General features: G+C 47.1%; 1 protein-coding gene across 5 annotated transcripts in view; it reads right to left on the bottom strand.

Moving 5' to 3' along the window:
* Positions 1-17,151, bottom strand: part of CEP170B (centrosomal protein 170B) — an 87,324-nt gene that overhangs the window by 49,722 nt on the left and 20,451 nt on the right. For all 5 annotated transcript variants that reach the window (XM_077923481.1, XM_028748755.2, XM_028748991.2 and 2 more), the window contains exons 5-6: positions 9,391-9,449; positions 5,578-5,716 (exon numbers count right to left, since the gene is read on the bottom strand). In XM_077923481.1, the coding sequence (XP_077779607.1) occupies positions 5,578-5,716; positions 9,391-9,449 (198 nt within the window). The remainder of the gene's footprint in view (positions 1-5,577; positions 5,717-9,390; positions 9,450-17,151) is intronic.

Raw genomic sequence — 17,151 nt, 5'->3', positions numbered from 1 at the left:
TTAGACCAACCCCCTGCAATGCAGGAATCTTTTGCCCAACATGAGATTCAAACCCACAACCCTGAGATTAAGAGTCTCACAATAACACAATGGAATTCATAGCAGTGGCAATTAACTGAACATTTATTCAAAACCCCATTAAAACTAATCGGTTTAATAATCAACCCAGCAAAACTGATCAACTATTTATTGTTTAAATTTGTACGCTTCATCCAAATACCTTAGGGTGGTTCACAGCCCTGAACATGATCGAATGCATCCGCCACATAAAACCCTCTACAATTCAGGACCACAACACCTGAAGAAACCCCTTTGCAGGAGGTCTTTCTCCAGGTGAGCATCAGAAGTAAGGCAGGTGCCTTCTCAGTGGTGGCCCCACAATTATGGAATGCTCTCTCTAGGGGAGGCTCACCTTGGGACTACTCTGCTAGCTTTTCTGGCACTGAAGACCTTTTTCATATTTTCCCAGACTACTAAATCTGTATATTATTATTATTCCTTCCTTCCCCTCACCTTTCCTCAAAAAGAGATTCCCTGCCTGTGGAAAGCAAGCAATTTTAGACCAACGGATTCCAGAACATAGAATGTGCCTGAGCCTGATATCTAAATTTGTGAGTGACCTGGGACAAGTAAGTGCTCACGCCCTGGAGCCCTGTTCCGCCTCAGAAGTGAATGGGGGGTGTAACATCAGGTGTTGTAATTGGCAGATATTATGAAGCCTCTGCATTGGCGAGGCATGGCAGAAATAACAGGGGCCTCACCTTTACCTTTGCTCTGTCAGTCTACCATGTTCCGCCTGCACTGAAGGGCTCCCGTTGAAGTCCTTACTCTGGTGGGACAACAGCCGCACAATACACTTAAAAGCAGCTTGACACCACTTTAAACAGCCATGGCTTCCCCTAAGAATCCAGGGAACTGCAGTTTGTTAAAGGCGCTGAGAATTGACAGGCAACCCCGATTCCCCACACAGAGCTACAATTCCCAGAGTCGTTTAACAATCAAGGAACTCTGGGAATTGTAGCTCTGTGACGCGAATAGGCATCTCTTGACAACTCTCTGCACTCTTTGCAGAGCTCCAGTGATGCTTTGAGGGGAGCCATGAGTGTTAAATTGACGCAATAGTGCTCTGCAGCAGGGGCAATCAGCATCAGGTATGGTTGGACTACAACTCCCATCAGCCTCAGCCAGCAGTTGATGATGGGAGTTGTAGTCTAACAACATCTGGAAGCCCCACATTGGTTACCCCTGCTCTGCACCCTTAACAAACTGCGGTTCCCCAAGGTACTTCACATCACTTTTACAACACACACTTCCAGATCTGGATTTTGATACAGCTACGGCCTCAGTCCAGTATATCTGAAGGAGCGTCTCCACCCCCACCGTTCTACCCGGACACTGAGGTCCAGCGCCGAGGGCCTTCTGGTGGTTCCCTCACTGCAAGAAACGAAGTTACAGGGAACCAGGCAGAGGGCCTTCTCGGTAGTGGCGCCCGCCCTGTGGAACGCCCTCCCGTCAGATGTCAAAGAGATAAACAACTACAGTACCAGACTTTTAGAAGACATCTGAAGGCAGCCTTGTTTAGGGAAGCTTTTAATGTTTGATGCATTGCTGTATTTTAATATTTTGTTGGAAGCCGTCCAGAGTGGCTGGGGAGGCCCAGTCAGATGGGTGGGGTAAAAATTTTTATTATTATTATTATTATTATTATTATTACTACTACTACTACTACTACTACTACTACTACTACTACTTGCCCAGACAGGTGGTATGGACAGACATCTGCCCATACACCAAAAATGGATGGCAGGGAAGGCAAGACCACGTCTATTGGCCATGGCTCCAAACACCCAACTGGCCACACCCCAGGCATCCACAGGTGCCGCAGCAATGCAGCTGTACACACTTAGATCCTCTTCTTAGTAATGCTAAACATAGAACCATAGAATTGTAGGGCTGGAAGGGACTCCCAGGGTCATCTCGTCCAACCCCCTGCAATGCAGGAATCTCAACACACAGCCCCCCCATCCAATCTGAAACCATACCGGACCCTGTTTAGTTTTGCAAATGTGCAGGCAACAGACGGGCACAGCCAACAAGCTCAAAAGCAGCAGGATGGCCTGCAGACCTGTAAAGTTGGGTTCTAACAGAACTCTGAGCATGCCTAAACTTCCCACCAATTTCCAGCAGAACTACTGCAAATGTTAGTTTGCAAGGTGCATAGTCAACATGGCAGCCTCCCAGATGGTACTGGGCTGAAACTCCCATCACCCCCAGCTAGCACGGCCAATGGTCAGGTATGATGGCAGCTGCAGTCCAGAATCTGGATGATGGCACAATGGCTGCCCCAGATGTAGGCAAACTTGTGTAATCTCCAGCAGCCGACAAGATAGGACGGGCAAGGGATGTGAATTAATTACTCTGGGGATTGACACGGGAGGGCGGTTGTGCTTTACAACGGCACGGCAAGGATCTGGCTCGCATGACAGCTGTTGCCACCGGAAAGTTTCCTTCGGGGCTGAGAAGACAGTCGCTTCCTTTCACCTTTGTCTGCTGTCGCAGCTCATCACGGGAAGCGGCTCCTGCTGAACGCAAACTCCTGGCTCGCTCCGAGCAATGCAAAACGGAGCTTGTCATGTCTGCTGGAGACGTCACAGGTAAAACTGACAGCCACCAGCCACACAGGGGTTGCTCACCCTTATATTTTGCCCCTCTCTTTCCACGATTTAAAGCTCAATGTCCAAACAATTGTATTTGCCCCAAACTTTCCCCACAGAAACCAGCTCTTTTAAGCTGAATCCGAGCAAACATCAATCTGGGTTTTCCTCGGACTGACGGTTTGCTCCGATCAAGCTTTAAAAAGAGCTGGGGGAGTTTTTGGCAGGGAAAGCTCAAGGCAAAAAAGGGCTCTCGGACCTGGAGCTTCAAATCACAGACTGTGCCTGGAACGAACTGAGGAAAGGTAAATGGAGACAAGCCCCGAAAGGGAGGAGGTGTGCCTTTTGAACACAACACATGAATGAAAAAGAGGTAGTTGCATGCCTGCGAACTCTCAGCTCAAATAAAGAACCAACTCTCTCTCAGCTCAAATAAAGAACCACCAGCGAAAGCAGGGCTCTAATACCTGATCCCAGCTTAGAGAGGATTTTTGCAAGGACAAATACGCCTGCATGGAAGATTAAGGTCACGAGAAACTGCCGTCACTGAGACTAGCCTCCATAAGTCCAGCAAAGGATCCCTTTCCCTTCCCTTTGCAACTGAGATGGGCTTTAAGGGCGAACTGAAAGGAGACTCCTGTCAGTCTTAATCATAACAACAATTGCATTATTTGCACCCCGCACATCTGACTGGGTTGCCCCAACTACTCTGGAGCAGCTTCCAACAAATACAAAGCAGAATAAAGCATCAAAACTTCCCTGCGCAAGGCTGCCTTCCTTCCTTCTAACGCACAAGGGGTTGCCAGGGCAACAACTGGCCTTCGAGACAACGCTAATAATAGGTGGTTGAGGGGAGAGGAAGGGGTCGGTCAGTCTCTTCAGCTTTCACCACCCCTGTCCCATACCTTTTGGAATATCGCTTAAGCTTTACTGAGGTGTGTGCATTCTTAAAATATAATTACTGTATGTTCTGGCGTATAAGATGACTTTTGAACCCCAGAAAATATTCTCCAAAGTTGGGGGTCGTCTTATACGCCCAGTCGTCTTATACGGCAGAAAGCACGGTAATTCAATGAAAGAGCTACACTGAGCTATACTCCTCGGCCTAGTTCTCCTCAGACCCTTTCCAGACATTTATTCTATTTATTCTGTTCTCCACACCAGCCTTGCCTCAAACTGCGGTCCTCCAATAAGAACTTGAGAAGGGTCTGGCTTGAGAAGGGATCAGGCCTAAGGCCAGGCAGATGGCCAGGAAACATGGTGCGAGACTGGAATTTCCACCATCTCTTACCATTGGCCATACTGAGCAGAACTAATAGGAGCTGGAGTCCAGCAAAAACCAGAGGGCACCTGCCACTCAAGATGGCGGCCTCTCAGGCGACGCCAGAGAGAAGCCTTTCTTCCCACCTCAGCGCATGATGAAACTGGGTGAAAGATTTGGCTTACGGGCTAATCCCCAGAGGAGGAAACGGCTGGAATCAAGAGGATTCGCGTTTATTTGAAAGTGAGATTTTGCTTAACCCTGAAATAGAGAAACATGAGGAAAACAGGGGGAAAGGGAAGGAAGAACCTGCCTTGTATTTGATGCAGTTCTGATTGAGCCCCATTTATCAGAGATTTAGGGTTGTAGTCAGTGCTAGTCACACTGAAAAGGAACAGATATGACTAACCTAAGTCCATTAATGGGTCGACTCAGTATGACCAGCACCAAATGCAACTTTATTATTTATTCCTTTTATTATTTCTTTATACTGCACCTTTTAATAATGCTCCCTATATAGGTGGGTTTGATAAAAGCGTCGACGTAAGAAGCAAAATGGCGAGACAACGCAGAACAGCTAAAAAGCTGCCTTTAAACATCATGCCTGTATATCCAGATAAAAAGTAATCAAAGAAGACCCTCTTAAGAATAGTAATATGAAGAGCGAGGGCTTCTGGAACAGGCCAATGGCCCATCTAGCATCCTGTTCTCACAGTGGCCGATCGGATGTCTATAGGAAAGCTGAAAGCAGGATTTTATCACAAGAAAAATCACCTCTCTGGCTTCCACGAACTGCTATTCACTAGCATTATTATTATTATTATTATTATTATTATACTGCCCTTCATCCACAAATCACAAGGAGGTTTACAATATAAAAACGCAAAAATACATACCATAATAATGAACGAAAACAATTTTTGAAAACCCACAGTTTAAGTTTTGCTACCTCCGTCCATGGAGGCAGAACAAAGGCATTCTGGCTGGTAGCCACTCATAACTTTTTCCTCCGCAAATCTGCCAAAGTTCTCTTTTAAGAACTCCCAAGCCCATCGCTGCCTCCTGTGGGAGCGAGTTCAAATCTCACGTAGATCTCATTTTGGCATGGGTAAGGAGAGGCAATCTGGGACGCGGGTGGCGCTGTGGGTTAAACCACAGAGCCTAGGGCTTGCCGATCAGAAGGTTGGCGGTTCGAATCCCCGCAACGGGGTGAGCTCCCGTTGCTCGGTCCCTGCTCCTGCCAACCTAGCAGTTCGAAAGCACATCAAAGTGCAAGTAGATAAATAGGTACCGCTCCGGCGGGAAGGTAAACAGCGTTTCCGTGTGCTGTTCCGGTTCACCAGAAGCGGCTTAGTCATGCTGGCCACATGACCCGGAAGCTGTACGCCGGCTCCCTCGGCCAATAAAGCGAGATGAGCGCTGCAACCCCATAATCGTTCGCGACTGGACCTAATGGTCAGGGGTCCCTTTACCTTTTAAGAAGAGTCAAGGTTACATTGCACGAGATCCACGATGGCAACCCCACACTCCTGCTGAACAGCTAACTCCTAATCACTGGCAAAATCAAGACTTGCAACAGAGAGAGAGAGAGAGAGAGAGAGAGAGAGAGAGAGAGAGAGACTCGTTTCGGTGCCCGGCCAACTGGTTTTCCCATACAGGTACCTGTAATTGCTTTCTTCTCGCCTTTCTCCAGCTTCGCTTGGGGCGACTCGGTCTCTCCGCCGTGCTCCAAAGGCTGCTCTACCCTTTTCATGACTGCACTTTTGAAGCTCATCTGCAGCTGGCTGGTGTATTTCTCATGCTGAAGGGCAAAAGAGAGACACACAAACGTCTATAGTGCAAGGGTGGGGTGGGGGGAAAACCTCTCCCAGCCCAAGGGCAACTCTCCCATTCTGAGCAAGCCTTCGGGGGCCGCGAGACAATTTTTGGGTAGAGCAAAATAAGCGTTAAGTTTATTCACGGGCAAGCTTATTCGCACACTCTCTAGCCACTATCCAGGCAAGCAAGAAGTATTGTCGGAGTTCATGGACAGGGCCGGATTTAATGAAAATTTAATTTGATGAGGCCCTAAACTACTGAAGGTAATGGGGCCCTTTATATGTGATATTTTAGGGAGCAGGCTAGCAGGCGGGGCCCATTACTAACATCATAGGAGCCTACAGAACACAAAACACTGTTGCTGTATGTACGTTTTATTTTTATTTATTTTTTTATCTTATATTTTGGAAATGTACATTCAGGGGTTTTTTCCTTTGATTTTTTTTGGGGGGAGGGGTGGCCCAAGAGGAGAAGAAGAAGAAGAGTTTGGATTTGATATCCCGCTTTATCACTACCCAAAGGTGGCTAACATTCTCCTTTCCCTTCCTCCCCCACAACAAACACTCTGTGAGGTGAGTGGGGCTGAGAGACTTCAGAGAAGTGTGACTAGCCCAAGTTCACCCAGCAGCTGCATGTGGAGGAGCGGAGACGCGAACGCGGTTCACCAGATTACGAGTCCACCGCTCTTAACCACTACACCACGCTGGCTCTCGAGAGCGGGGCCCTAAGCTATAGCTTGTTTAGCTTATACGTAAATCCGGCACTGTTCAAGGACACATTCCAGCCAGGCAAAAACAAGTCAGGGATGGTGAGAGATGTGACTTGGAAGTATGTGTGGGCACAGAGGAACAGCTGGTGTGAACACCTGCAAACAGGTTGATGTGAACACTCAGGGCATGGGTCTGAATGCATACGAAGCTGCCACTGGGACAAAGCAAAGCATCTCTGGGCCTAGTCGGTGCTTGGATGGAACTGTCTGGCCCATTGGGGGGGGGGGGGAACACACCCAGAATCAAAGAAGTTTAGAATTGAAAAGGAACATCAGAGTCATCTAGTCCAATCCCCTGCAATGCAGGAACATTGAAATTGAAATTAATAATTTGTCATTGTTACAGTGTGAGGATTAAACAGGAATGGGGAAATGAGAGAAAAAAATTGGTAGTACCGTATTTTTCGCTCTATAGGGCGCACTGGACCATAGGGCGCACCTAGGTTTTGGGGGGGGGATAATCCCCCCCCCAGCCCCAAAGAGCAAAGAAGCCAAGACAGCCAGTGGGATGGCTTCCTCTTCAGCCACGCACAACCTCTCCAGTCAGGAGAGGCTGCACGCGGCTTTGGCAGAAGCCAAGACAGCGAGCGGGATGGATCTCGCTCACTGTTTTGGCTTCCTTTTTAGCCGCGGGGCTGGGGCGGGGGAAACCCAATCTTCCCCCGACCCCAGCCTCCAGAATGGGTCCTCGCCTTCGCTCCCGGAGCTTGCTGCTATCCGCAATCGTTCTGAGCCTGGCGGGAACTCCCGCCGCGCTCTGAAGACTTGCGGATAGCTTCCTGAAGCCTGGAGAGTGAGAGGGGTCGGTGCGCACCGACCCCTCTCGCTCTCCAGGCTTCAGCGAAAGCCTGCATTCGCTCCATAGGACGCACACACATTTCCCCTTCATTTTTGGAGGGGGAAAAGTGCGTCCTATAGAGCGAAAAATACGGTATTTTGCGGGGGTGTGGTGTGCACAAAGGCAAGAAGCTTGAGGAGAAATGGGGCTTCTTTGCAGTCCTGGGGCAGTGCATATAGACACCATGGCACCCTCAGACCCCTTATTTTTAATATTTTAAAAAGCTGACAGGGGTTGGACTTTTGAGGTGGTCTGCCTGCTTGGGAAGCCTGCCTACTTGTGTGCGTGCATGTTTTATTTTTTTGTGGGGGTTGCAGATGTTCTGCCTGTTGCTGTTCGGAAAGGCGATCATCACTAGTTTTTCTTTCTGTGAAATGGGCTTTGTTTTGTGTGTCCTTGGCTTCCTGGATTTCTAAGAAGGCTGGAGACATTTCTTATAACCCGTTGCTGAAACAAGCCACTCTTTCCAAATACACACACACACACACACACACCGATCTTTTGTAGAAGCTCTTTTGCCCTGCCACAGAATTCACACAAGATCTCCAATCTACACTGTTGTGTTTCTTTCTTACGATGTGCATATTATTTTCTCAGGCTCGGGCAGCCAAAACATGGCCCGAATCCTGCCCGACAACTTTGCCTGAGCAATGGACTTTCACAAGAACCTCGTCACTGGCTGGCTTTAAAAGAACAAGTAAGTGAAATTGCTAGAGCTCATGACTATGGGCCAAAACCTTGACAATGGGAAGAAGGCAGCCTATCCTATGGAACAGGTGGAGATATATAATAATCAGCGAAGTACCAGTCTTGGCAAATCACGGAACTGCCAGGTAGGGATTAACTCTGATCTAAGATTGTTTCAGCATACTGCACTGGGTGTTTCTCATGGGAAAGCTCTGAAATAAATGGGAGTGGTGGTGCAAAGGTGCATCTGTGCTTTTTGCACAACACCTGTTCTCATCAACAAGGCTGAATGAGAAGCTCAGAATGAATTGTGCACGCCACACTCACTCTCCTCCACTGGGGGTTTCTAAGCAGAGGTTAGATGACCATCCGTCCTGTATGATCTAACTGAGATTCCTACATTGCAGGGGGTCGGACTGGATGACCCTTGGGGGGCCCTCCCAACCCTACAATTCTATCAACATCTGGAGAGCCAAATGTTCCCCACACTTAAGCTTAAGCCAATACTATCTACCCGGATGCAGGGGAAGAGTCCGTTTGCATTTTTTAGTGCAGAAAGTATTGATCTGTTGTGTACAGATCTTTCCTATTCTAATTGATTCAAGAGGGTTCTGGAAACTTCTCTGTGTGAAAGAAACAAGCAGAAGGTTCGTGGTGTTTGGGTTATGCCTTCCGAGAAGCTGAGTGCAGCTGGTTCAGTTATCTCTTTCAGTCAAGGTATGACTGTATGCTTAGTGTTAAGGTTTCGTGTTATTATAAGTTATTGTAAATTTAAGTTAAGTCTGCTGCAACTGGATTTCTAATGGACAGTGCCAATCCTGATTGTATTGGATTTGTGACCATTATGCTCATTTGCCTTCAGTAGCAGTAAAGCTCTGCTAGATGAAATATTAATTGCCTCTGGTCTATTTTTGGGGAATCCTGCAAGGTGTTTAAGTTTTTACTCTGCTAACTATACGTTGGAATCTGCTCTGGATCAATATTGAGTAGAATTCCCTGACACTCTCTACAGGCACAGAAATGACCTTCCCAATCTCAGCTGATCTTGTTATCCATGGAAACATGCAGAGCATGCATCCCACCACTGAGCCACGCAGACCCTCATTTCTACTGCTAGGAGAGCTATCAGAGGCACCAGATCCCATGCCTCCTATGAATCTGGGAAATCCCATTTCCCCAACGCCCGTTTTAGGAGATTTTGCAAGCTAAGCAGCAGAAAGAAAATGGTGTCGAGCCACTCATGCAATCTCCCTGAGCTGTAGGAATAGTTCACTAGCGCAAGAAGCATGTCATAAATAGCCCCCCTTATTCTCATCCCGCCCCCCCCCCCCAAACAAATACAAAAAGGAATGCAAATGCTCACCTTTAGTGCTTCTTCTGGGACCTTGTGCTGGATGTGTTCGAGCACATACATGTTGGCATGTAGAGAACACGTTAAGGAAAGAGGCAGAGGGGTTTTTTTGCAAGACTCATCTACTGTAACATTATTAGAAGCCAACGGCAACTCCTCTCCCAACACGGTCATGTCAGATGATTTCAAAGGAGCCATAAATAAACATTCATCGTACAGCGGCTGGAAAGGGAAAGTGTGTAAGGGGATGCAGATTCACCATCTGTGACAAGACCGGTTTGCGATGCGGTGCATATGTCAAAACTGAACATTGCTGTTATAATTGAGGTGCAATCCAAATTTTCCCACTCCCGCCAGTGGGGAGCTATCAAAACATCTGCAGGCCTGCTGTTCCTGACAGCTGGGGTGGAAGTTGCAGAGCAGGATGTTCAGCCCCAGATCAGGCCCGATGAGGTGATGCAACAGCTTGGGATCCTGCAGATCCCTGGCCGTCTCAGCACAGGCCCAACAGAGCTTTAAGATCTTCCAAGGAGATCCTGTTAGTCATCCCAGATTATCACTTATCGATGAGGAAGCAGGACTTCTGGGCTGCAGCACCCATCTTTAGAATACTGTCCCCCTGGTTGTTTGAGAGGCAGAGACAGACGCCAGCTTTAGATGCGCACGGCTATCCCAGAAGCCAGAACAGCAAGAGGCTATCCCAGAAGCCAGATCCCTCTTGCTGTTCTGGCTTCTGGGATTCAGATTTTTTTTTTTAATTGTTTTCCTCCTCCAAAAACTAAGTCTGGTGCGTCTTATAGAGGGGAAAATACGGTATAATACAGTTTTGTTCTATTTCTGCTTAGTTTTTAGAAGGTGCCATTTGTTATTGTTGTATATGTACATGAACGGATATAGGTCCCCCCCCATTATATCTGCCAATCATGATTTGCAGAGAGAGAGAGAGAGAGAGAGAGAGAGAGAGAGAGAGAGAGAGAGAACACATTATATAAATTCTACAAATCAATGAAGAAAAGGAAGTCACTGCATCTTCAAAAGGAAAAATAATACACAGCACACCAGCTAGGATCACCTCGCAGCCAAAACTTACATCATTTCTACAAGGAAGTAAAACAAAAACAAAAACCTCAGGTGGTCAAGAGAGGAAAAACAGGTGATTCAGAATCACAGGAGGAGAAAGTTTATGCGATGACATCATTCCTTTCTCCCTGCCTGCCTCTCCCCCCCCCCACCTTTCTGCCAAGTCCTCTTACACCTATCCATCCAGCTGCAATTAAATTAAGCTATACTTCAATTGGCAAGGAGGACACTTGAGAGTCCCTGAAAGGCTGCACCAATCCAGGGCATGCCCTTGCAACAAACAGAGTGCATTCCATTCATTTCAAATGAGTTCTCCTATGAAGGGTTGCTCACACTAAAAGATTTTTTAGAAGAAGAAGAAGAAGAAGAAGAAGAAGAAGAAGAAGAAGAAGAAGAAGAAGCAGCAGCAGCAGCAGCAGCAGCAGCAGCACCTAAGAAAATCCCTGCTGGATCAGACCAAGCATTCGGTTCTCACAGTGTAAGGCCATCCAAGTCAATGGTCATCACTACTGCACACAGTTCAAAAAACCAATGCTGTTGCGCAAGCCTCTTCACAGACATAAATATGGCCATCCCTGCACAGCAGTGTTAGAAACCAAGATATGAAAGTTAGGAGCTAAATGGCACCTTAAACCCAGGTTATGGGCGCCACAACGGAATGTCTAGGCGTGCCTTTTAAATAACAAGAATACAAAGCTGAAAATGAATGAACTGCAGCTAAAATATTACATTCGTTTTTCACATGGTCTAGTCCTTCCCCTGCCCACCCCTGTAATATTCTTGAGAGGGTCTCTTCTCCAGTCTTCTGAGAGTCACTGGAAGCGGGGAGGCAGAAAAAGGTTCTCCTTTCCTTCCACTCTGCAATTTTTATCTTGAAATCTTAGGCGCAGTACTGCGCCCAGAGCTCAGAAAACGCTCACGCTAATGAAACTCCCTATCGCAAAATGTGCCTAGAACAGGCATCCCCAAACTCAGCCCTCCAGCTGTTTTGGGACTACAGTTCCCATCATCCCTGACCACTGGTCCTGTTAGCTAGACATGATGGGAGTTGTAGTCCCAAAACTGCTGGAGGGCCGAGTTTGGGGATGCCTGGCCTAGAACAATGGGAGTTTCGAACGCTGCTGCACAGGCCATACGTCCCTGCTTGGTCACTGCTCAGCAGAGGCAGCTAGAAAGTGAACATCCGCCCCCTTGACCGCCATGTTGCCAGACACTGTGGCACACGGGCGCTGAGCTGTCCAGCTTCCAGAATCACATGGGTAGGGCAGATTCGCTGCCAGAGGAATCCTTGGCTGAGCCTGTTCCACTCCGTGCAGGTGAAAGGCAGCACCCTTAAGAGCAAAGAGGGGGAGAGGGGGGTGTTTGAGAAACCCAGCTACGGGTGGTCCAGGTTTGCTCAGGTGACAAAAAGGCTTTCCAACCATGTCCTGGGCTCCTCAATCTCTCTCATCGCCAACAAAAACTAATAAAGTAATAGATACAGATCCTACCAACGTGACGCTGACACCAAAACCTCGCGCGCACACCATGTAAAAATATCAGAGTTTGCTATCTGCCCCCTTTCTCTCTCCTCCTCCTCCAGCCTCATACTGTCTGTAATATTACAGTGGTACCTTGGTTCTCAAATTTAATCTGTTCCAGAAGTCCATTCCAAAACCAAAGCGTTCCAAAACCAAGGCGCATCTTCCCATAGAAAGTAATGCAAAATGGATTAATCCATTCCAGACTTTTATAAACAACCCTTAAAACAGCAATTTGACATGAATTTTACTATCTAAAGAGACCATTGATCCATAAAATGAAAGCAATAATAAATGTACTGTACTATAAAATAAAAAAGACAGTATTGTAGATGACAAAAATTAAAATTAAAAAAAAATCTTACCTGCACTGATGATAGTCATTGTTTGGATGGGGGGCTTTTATCCATTTCCGCAGTCACACAATCAGTAGCTGAACTGGGTTCCACACAGTCACAAAAACAAATTAACCAGAAAAGCCTCAAAAACAAAAACGCAAAATAAATACCAAAAACAAAAGCACCGAACTTAATCCATTCTGGAAGTCTGTTTGACTTCCGAAATGTTCAAAAACCAAGGCACAGCTTCTGATTGGCACAGGCACCCCAGAAACAATAGCTGACAGCCGCATCGATGTTCGGCTTCCGAAAAATGTTCGGAAACCGGAACACTTCCGGGTTTATGGCGTTTGAGAACCAAGGCATTTGCGTACCAAGGCGTTTGAGAACTGAGGTACCACTGTAGTCCCATTGAATGTAACTGATCTGTAGAAAGGGCTCTATGAACTGAAAGCGCAGATGCTATAAGCATCTGTATTTATCTATCTATCTATCTATCTATCTATCTATCTATCTATCTATTTGGAAGAAAGGAAAGGCTTCCCTGTTTGTCACAATCAAGAGCAGGCTAAAATGAAAATGAAAGTTCAGAGCTCCACCATGAATTTGGTGCCCATTGCCCAGACAGGCTCCAGCTTAAAGTGGAACATAGGACTGTATCCTGGGAGCTTTGTGTGCAGGTAGACGGTGGAACACCTGGGATGGAGAACAATGGGAAGGCAAGGCAGGCACACAAATAAAGCAGCACTGTGCAAAAATGCGTCTGCCACACCCAGACACCAGGCTCTGCCTCCAGAGCAATAAGTACAGACGCAGCACAAAAGATTGCCCCGTCAAAAGCACAACGAACCGTTTTAAACGGGCAACGTTGACACAGCTCACATTACAGCTGCACAGAAGAGCTGGCTTGCACTTCACCGACAGAGGAGGGTGGGAGGTTGTTTGGGAATGTTTGGAACCGCAAGAAAGGATTGTGCATGTTGCTTTTAGAGAGAGGGGAACAGACCAAGGACAAGGGCACAGTTGGGGAAAGCGGCCAGTTTTTGTCGCGGCCGGCAGATGCGTCGCCTTCTGCATGAGAACACTGCTGACTCAGGCAATGCGAAAGATGGTGCGAGCTATAAAGAGCTGAACGAGAAGGGGACAGGGAGAATGCTTTTTTGGAAAATGCCCGTCAGATGGTAGGGAGGGACCAGAGTAAATTGCACCAGGTTGCAGGAATTCGGCATGCAATTTCATCTGCAAAAGATTCCATTTCAGCAAAAGGTTCTCCCCAGCCCTGCAACCACCGCTGCCCTTTCTCTGTCTCTCTCCTCCGACACAAACACACCATAAGGATCCGAACAAACGCCAAGGCCTGCAGAGAGACCCGTGTCTGCTGCCAAGATGCACTGAAATGCCAGCCACAGCCCCGCCACACTCTATTTGGGAGAAAGAACCTTGCTTGTCCACAAAGCACGTTAAAGCGGAATAATGCCCATTTTTGAACTCGTCAGAAAACACAGTGTTGAAATGTAGACAAATTTAAGAAAAAATTTAAAAGCCAGAAGTGGGTATGAATCATGGGGTAATTCAGGAACCTGCTTAAAAATCAATGCCTTGCTAATCAGGAATTTTTTGCCCATTGACCTGATTTTAGCATCAAGGCTGTTTAATGAAAGGAGGTCGATATAAATTAGGGGTGTTTGGGAATAGGCTGGAGGCACATGTCACACCAGAGAGCTGTTCTCCAACACCACCATTCATCTTACATATCGCAGGATAAGTAAAGTTTAGCACACACATCCCATTTACTCTCGGTACCAGCATAATATTATTATTTTACTATTTTATTAAATTTATAATATAATAAATTCATATATTTATATTTCATATAAAGTAAAGGTAAAGGTACCCCAGCCCGTACGGGCCAGTCTTGACAGACTCTAGGGTTGTGCGCCCATCTCACTTAAGAGGCCGGGGGCCAGCGCTGTCCGGAGACACTTCCGGGTCACGAGGCCAGCGTGACAAGCTGCATCTGGCGAGCCAGCGCAGCACATGGAAACGCCATTTACCTTCCCGCCACTAAGCGGTCCCTATTTATCTACTTGCACCCGGGGGTGCTTTCGAACTGCTAGGTTGGCAGGCGCTGGGACCGAGCAACGGGAGCGCACCCTGCCGCGGGGATTCGAACCGCCGACCTTTCGATCGGCAAGCCCTAGGCGCTGAGGCTTTTACCCACAGCGCCACCCGCGCCCCATTATATTTCATATATTTATATCAATACAGACCAAATGATTTTCCTCCTGTGGTCATACGTCCCTCAAACCCACAACATGGCGAACAAATCAAAAAAGGAAAAGGGTATGGACCAAAAGAATCTCAGGTGTCATGAACTCGCGTACACCAAATCATCTCCGTGGCCTAATCCTTTATTTTTCTCCCCACCCACCCCACAGTTACAATTCCCAGAGTTCCACCAGAAGGAGGATGGGTTGTTGAAGGATTCTGGGAATTGTGGTACTGCACAGGGAATAGGGTTCTCCTAGCAACTCCCAGCACCCTTAGCAAACTACAGCTCCCAGGGTTCTGTGCGGGGAAACCACGGATGTTTGAAGTGGTATATGAGCGCTTTAAATGCATGAAGCAGACGTGGCCTTAAACTAGGTCAGACTATTTGCTTGTCTAGACCAGTGCTATCCATTCCAGCCTTGCATTTAAGCCTGGTAGCCATAAAGCACTTAGTATCGTTGGACTGGTCATGTTGTGCGCATGCCTGATTATCGTCTTCCAAAGCAACTACAGTGGTACCTCGGTTTAAGAACAGCCCTGTTTACGAACTATTCGGTTTACGAACTCCACAAAACCGGAAGTAGTGTCCCAGTTTGCAAACTTTACCTCACTCTAAGAATGGAATCCAAACGGTGGAAGGGCACCAGTAGCAGGAGGCCACATTAGGGAAAGCACGTCTCAGTTTAAGAACAGCTTTGGTTTAAGAACAGACTTCCGGAATGGATTAAGTTTGTAACCCGAGGTACCACTGTATTCTATTCCCAACTTTAAAATGGTAAGCGTAATGCTGGTGGTCAACAAAAGAGGTTCAAAGACTCTCGAAAGGCAAATCTATAAAAAAAAAGTAGTATAAACACCGACAACTGGGAAACACTGGCCTGCGAGTGCTCCAGTTGGAGAGCAGCCTTTACCAAATGGACTTTGAAGACGCTCAAACTCAGGACGAAAGGAAGAAACGTGCTAAGAGGAAGTCATGCTTGGCAAAACTTCACCGTGATCAACTCCCTCCCGGAAACCTATGTCCCCACTGTGGAAGGACGTGTGGATCCAGAATTGGCCTCCACAGTCACTTATGGACTCACTGTTAAGACCAGGTTCATGGAAGACAATCTTACTCGGCTACGAGTGATCACTAAAGAAGAAGAAGAGTATCGCAAGCAGGCAATGAAGAGCTGGAAGCAGAAAAATGAGGGGACTGTGCCAAGCACGGAAACCTAGCATGTGCCAGAGGCGAAAGGTCCTCTCAGCCATGCCCTTCCTAGCTCTCTCCATCCCTCTCCTACTAACTTGCTCCAGTCCCAGCTAGAGTTAAAAACTCAAATATAGAATCTAATCGCCAAATGGCACCTTAAACCTGAATTGCGGTTGCCACCATGGAATATCCAGGTGCTTTTTTCACAATGGGAATTGTTATTGTTATTATTACTTTCATGTCTATACCACTTTATATTTTAAAGAACAAATCTCAAAGTGGGTTGCAATACATCAAACGATCCAGAATTAAACCAATTCAAGCTTCAAGGAAAATATTTCAGATCCTACTCTTCCAAGTAACGTTCTGCTTTCCCCAGTTGCCAACCTGGCATCCATAGAGGTCCACATGGTCGCAAAACACACCCGGCTAATTTCTAACATGGGGCCTAGCGCACTAGTAGTAATTGCTGCAGGCTAGTAACCTCTGGGGGCTTATTTACAAGGCTGGTCTAGTCCGGTTGATAGCAGCTGTCCTGGATGTCAGGCAAGAGATTTCTCCTGGCACCTGCTAACCTCAGGTGTGCAGGATTTAACCTGGAACCTTCTTCAGGCAAATCAAGTGTTCTATCACAGAGGAAATGGTCCGTCCACCTGCCAATAGTTATTAAAAATCCTGGCCTGGGGGGACCTAGAGCGCACACAGAAAGCAATCGCAACACTGGCAACTCGCTAAAGATACCAGACAACTGGGAGACAATGTTCTGATGAAGAGGTTAAAAGCCCAGCCTCAAAAGCTTCTGCAGCTCCATCTCACAGATGTTTCCAAAAGAGTTAAGCAATTGCATTCTTTCCCTCTGGAGCTGATGCCAAGTGAAAGTTTTTTTCAACCGATCCCGGTTTGGGAGGCAGGGATGGAAAGCAAGAGTGCTGTTGTTGCCAATTTAGGGGGATCCAGAGGGAATTCCCCACTGAAGCCAACAAAATCCACTGTTTGGCTTTGCTCAAGGCCAGGATGCAAACATTTTTTCATGTGCCAAATGTCCAAAAACCTCCAAGAGATGGAGGGTGAAATCTAAAGCAAGCTCTTCCACGAGAGTCTCAGGGAAAGAACTTTGCTTTCATATCCTGCATTTCATATCCTCAGAGTGACCTATATTAACTCACTGTCCAAATACAAACCACCACAGGCATTGGCGAGGGGGCAGGATAACTCCCTCAAGGCATGCACGCACGCGCGCACACACACACACCACCATGAGGATTCAAACCGCCTTAGTATCCCCTCCTCCCTCCCATTTCCTTTTCCTTGTGTGTTGTGTCCTTTTAGATCAGCAGTTCTCAACCTGTGGGTCCCCAGATGTTGTTCGACT

The sequence above is a fragment of the Podarcis muralis genome, chromosome 1 (assembly GCF_964188315.1).
Source record: "Podarcis muralis chromosome 1, rPodMur119.hap1.1, whole genome shotgun sequence".
Lineage (NCBI taxonomy): Eukaryota > Metazoa > Chordata > Lepidosauria > Squamata > Lacertidae > Podarcis > Podarcis muralis.
This window is presented reverse-complemented; position numbering and strand designations above follow the sequence as displayed.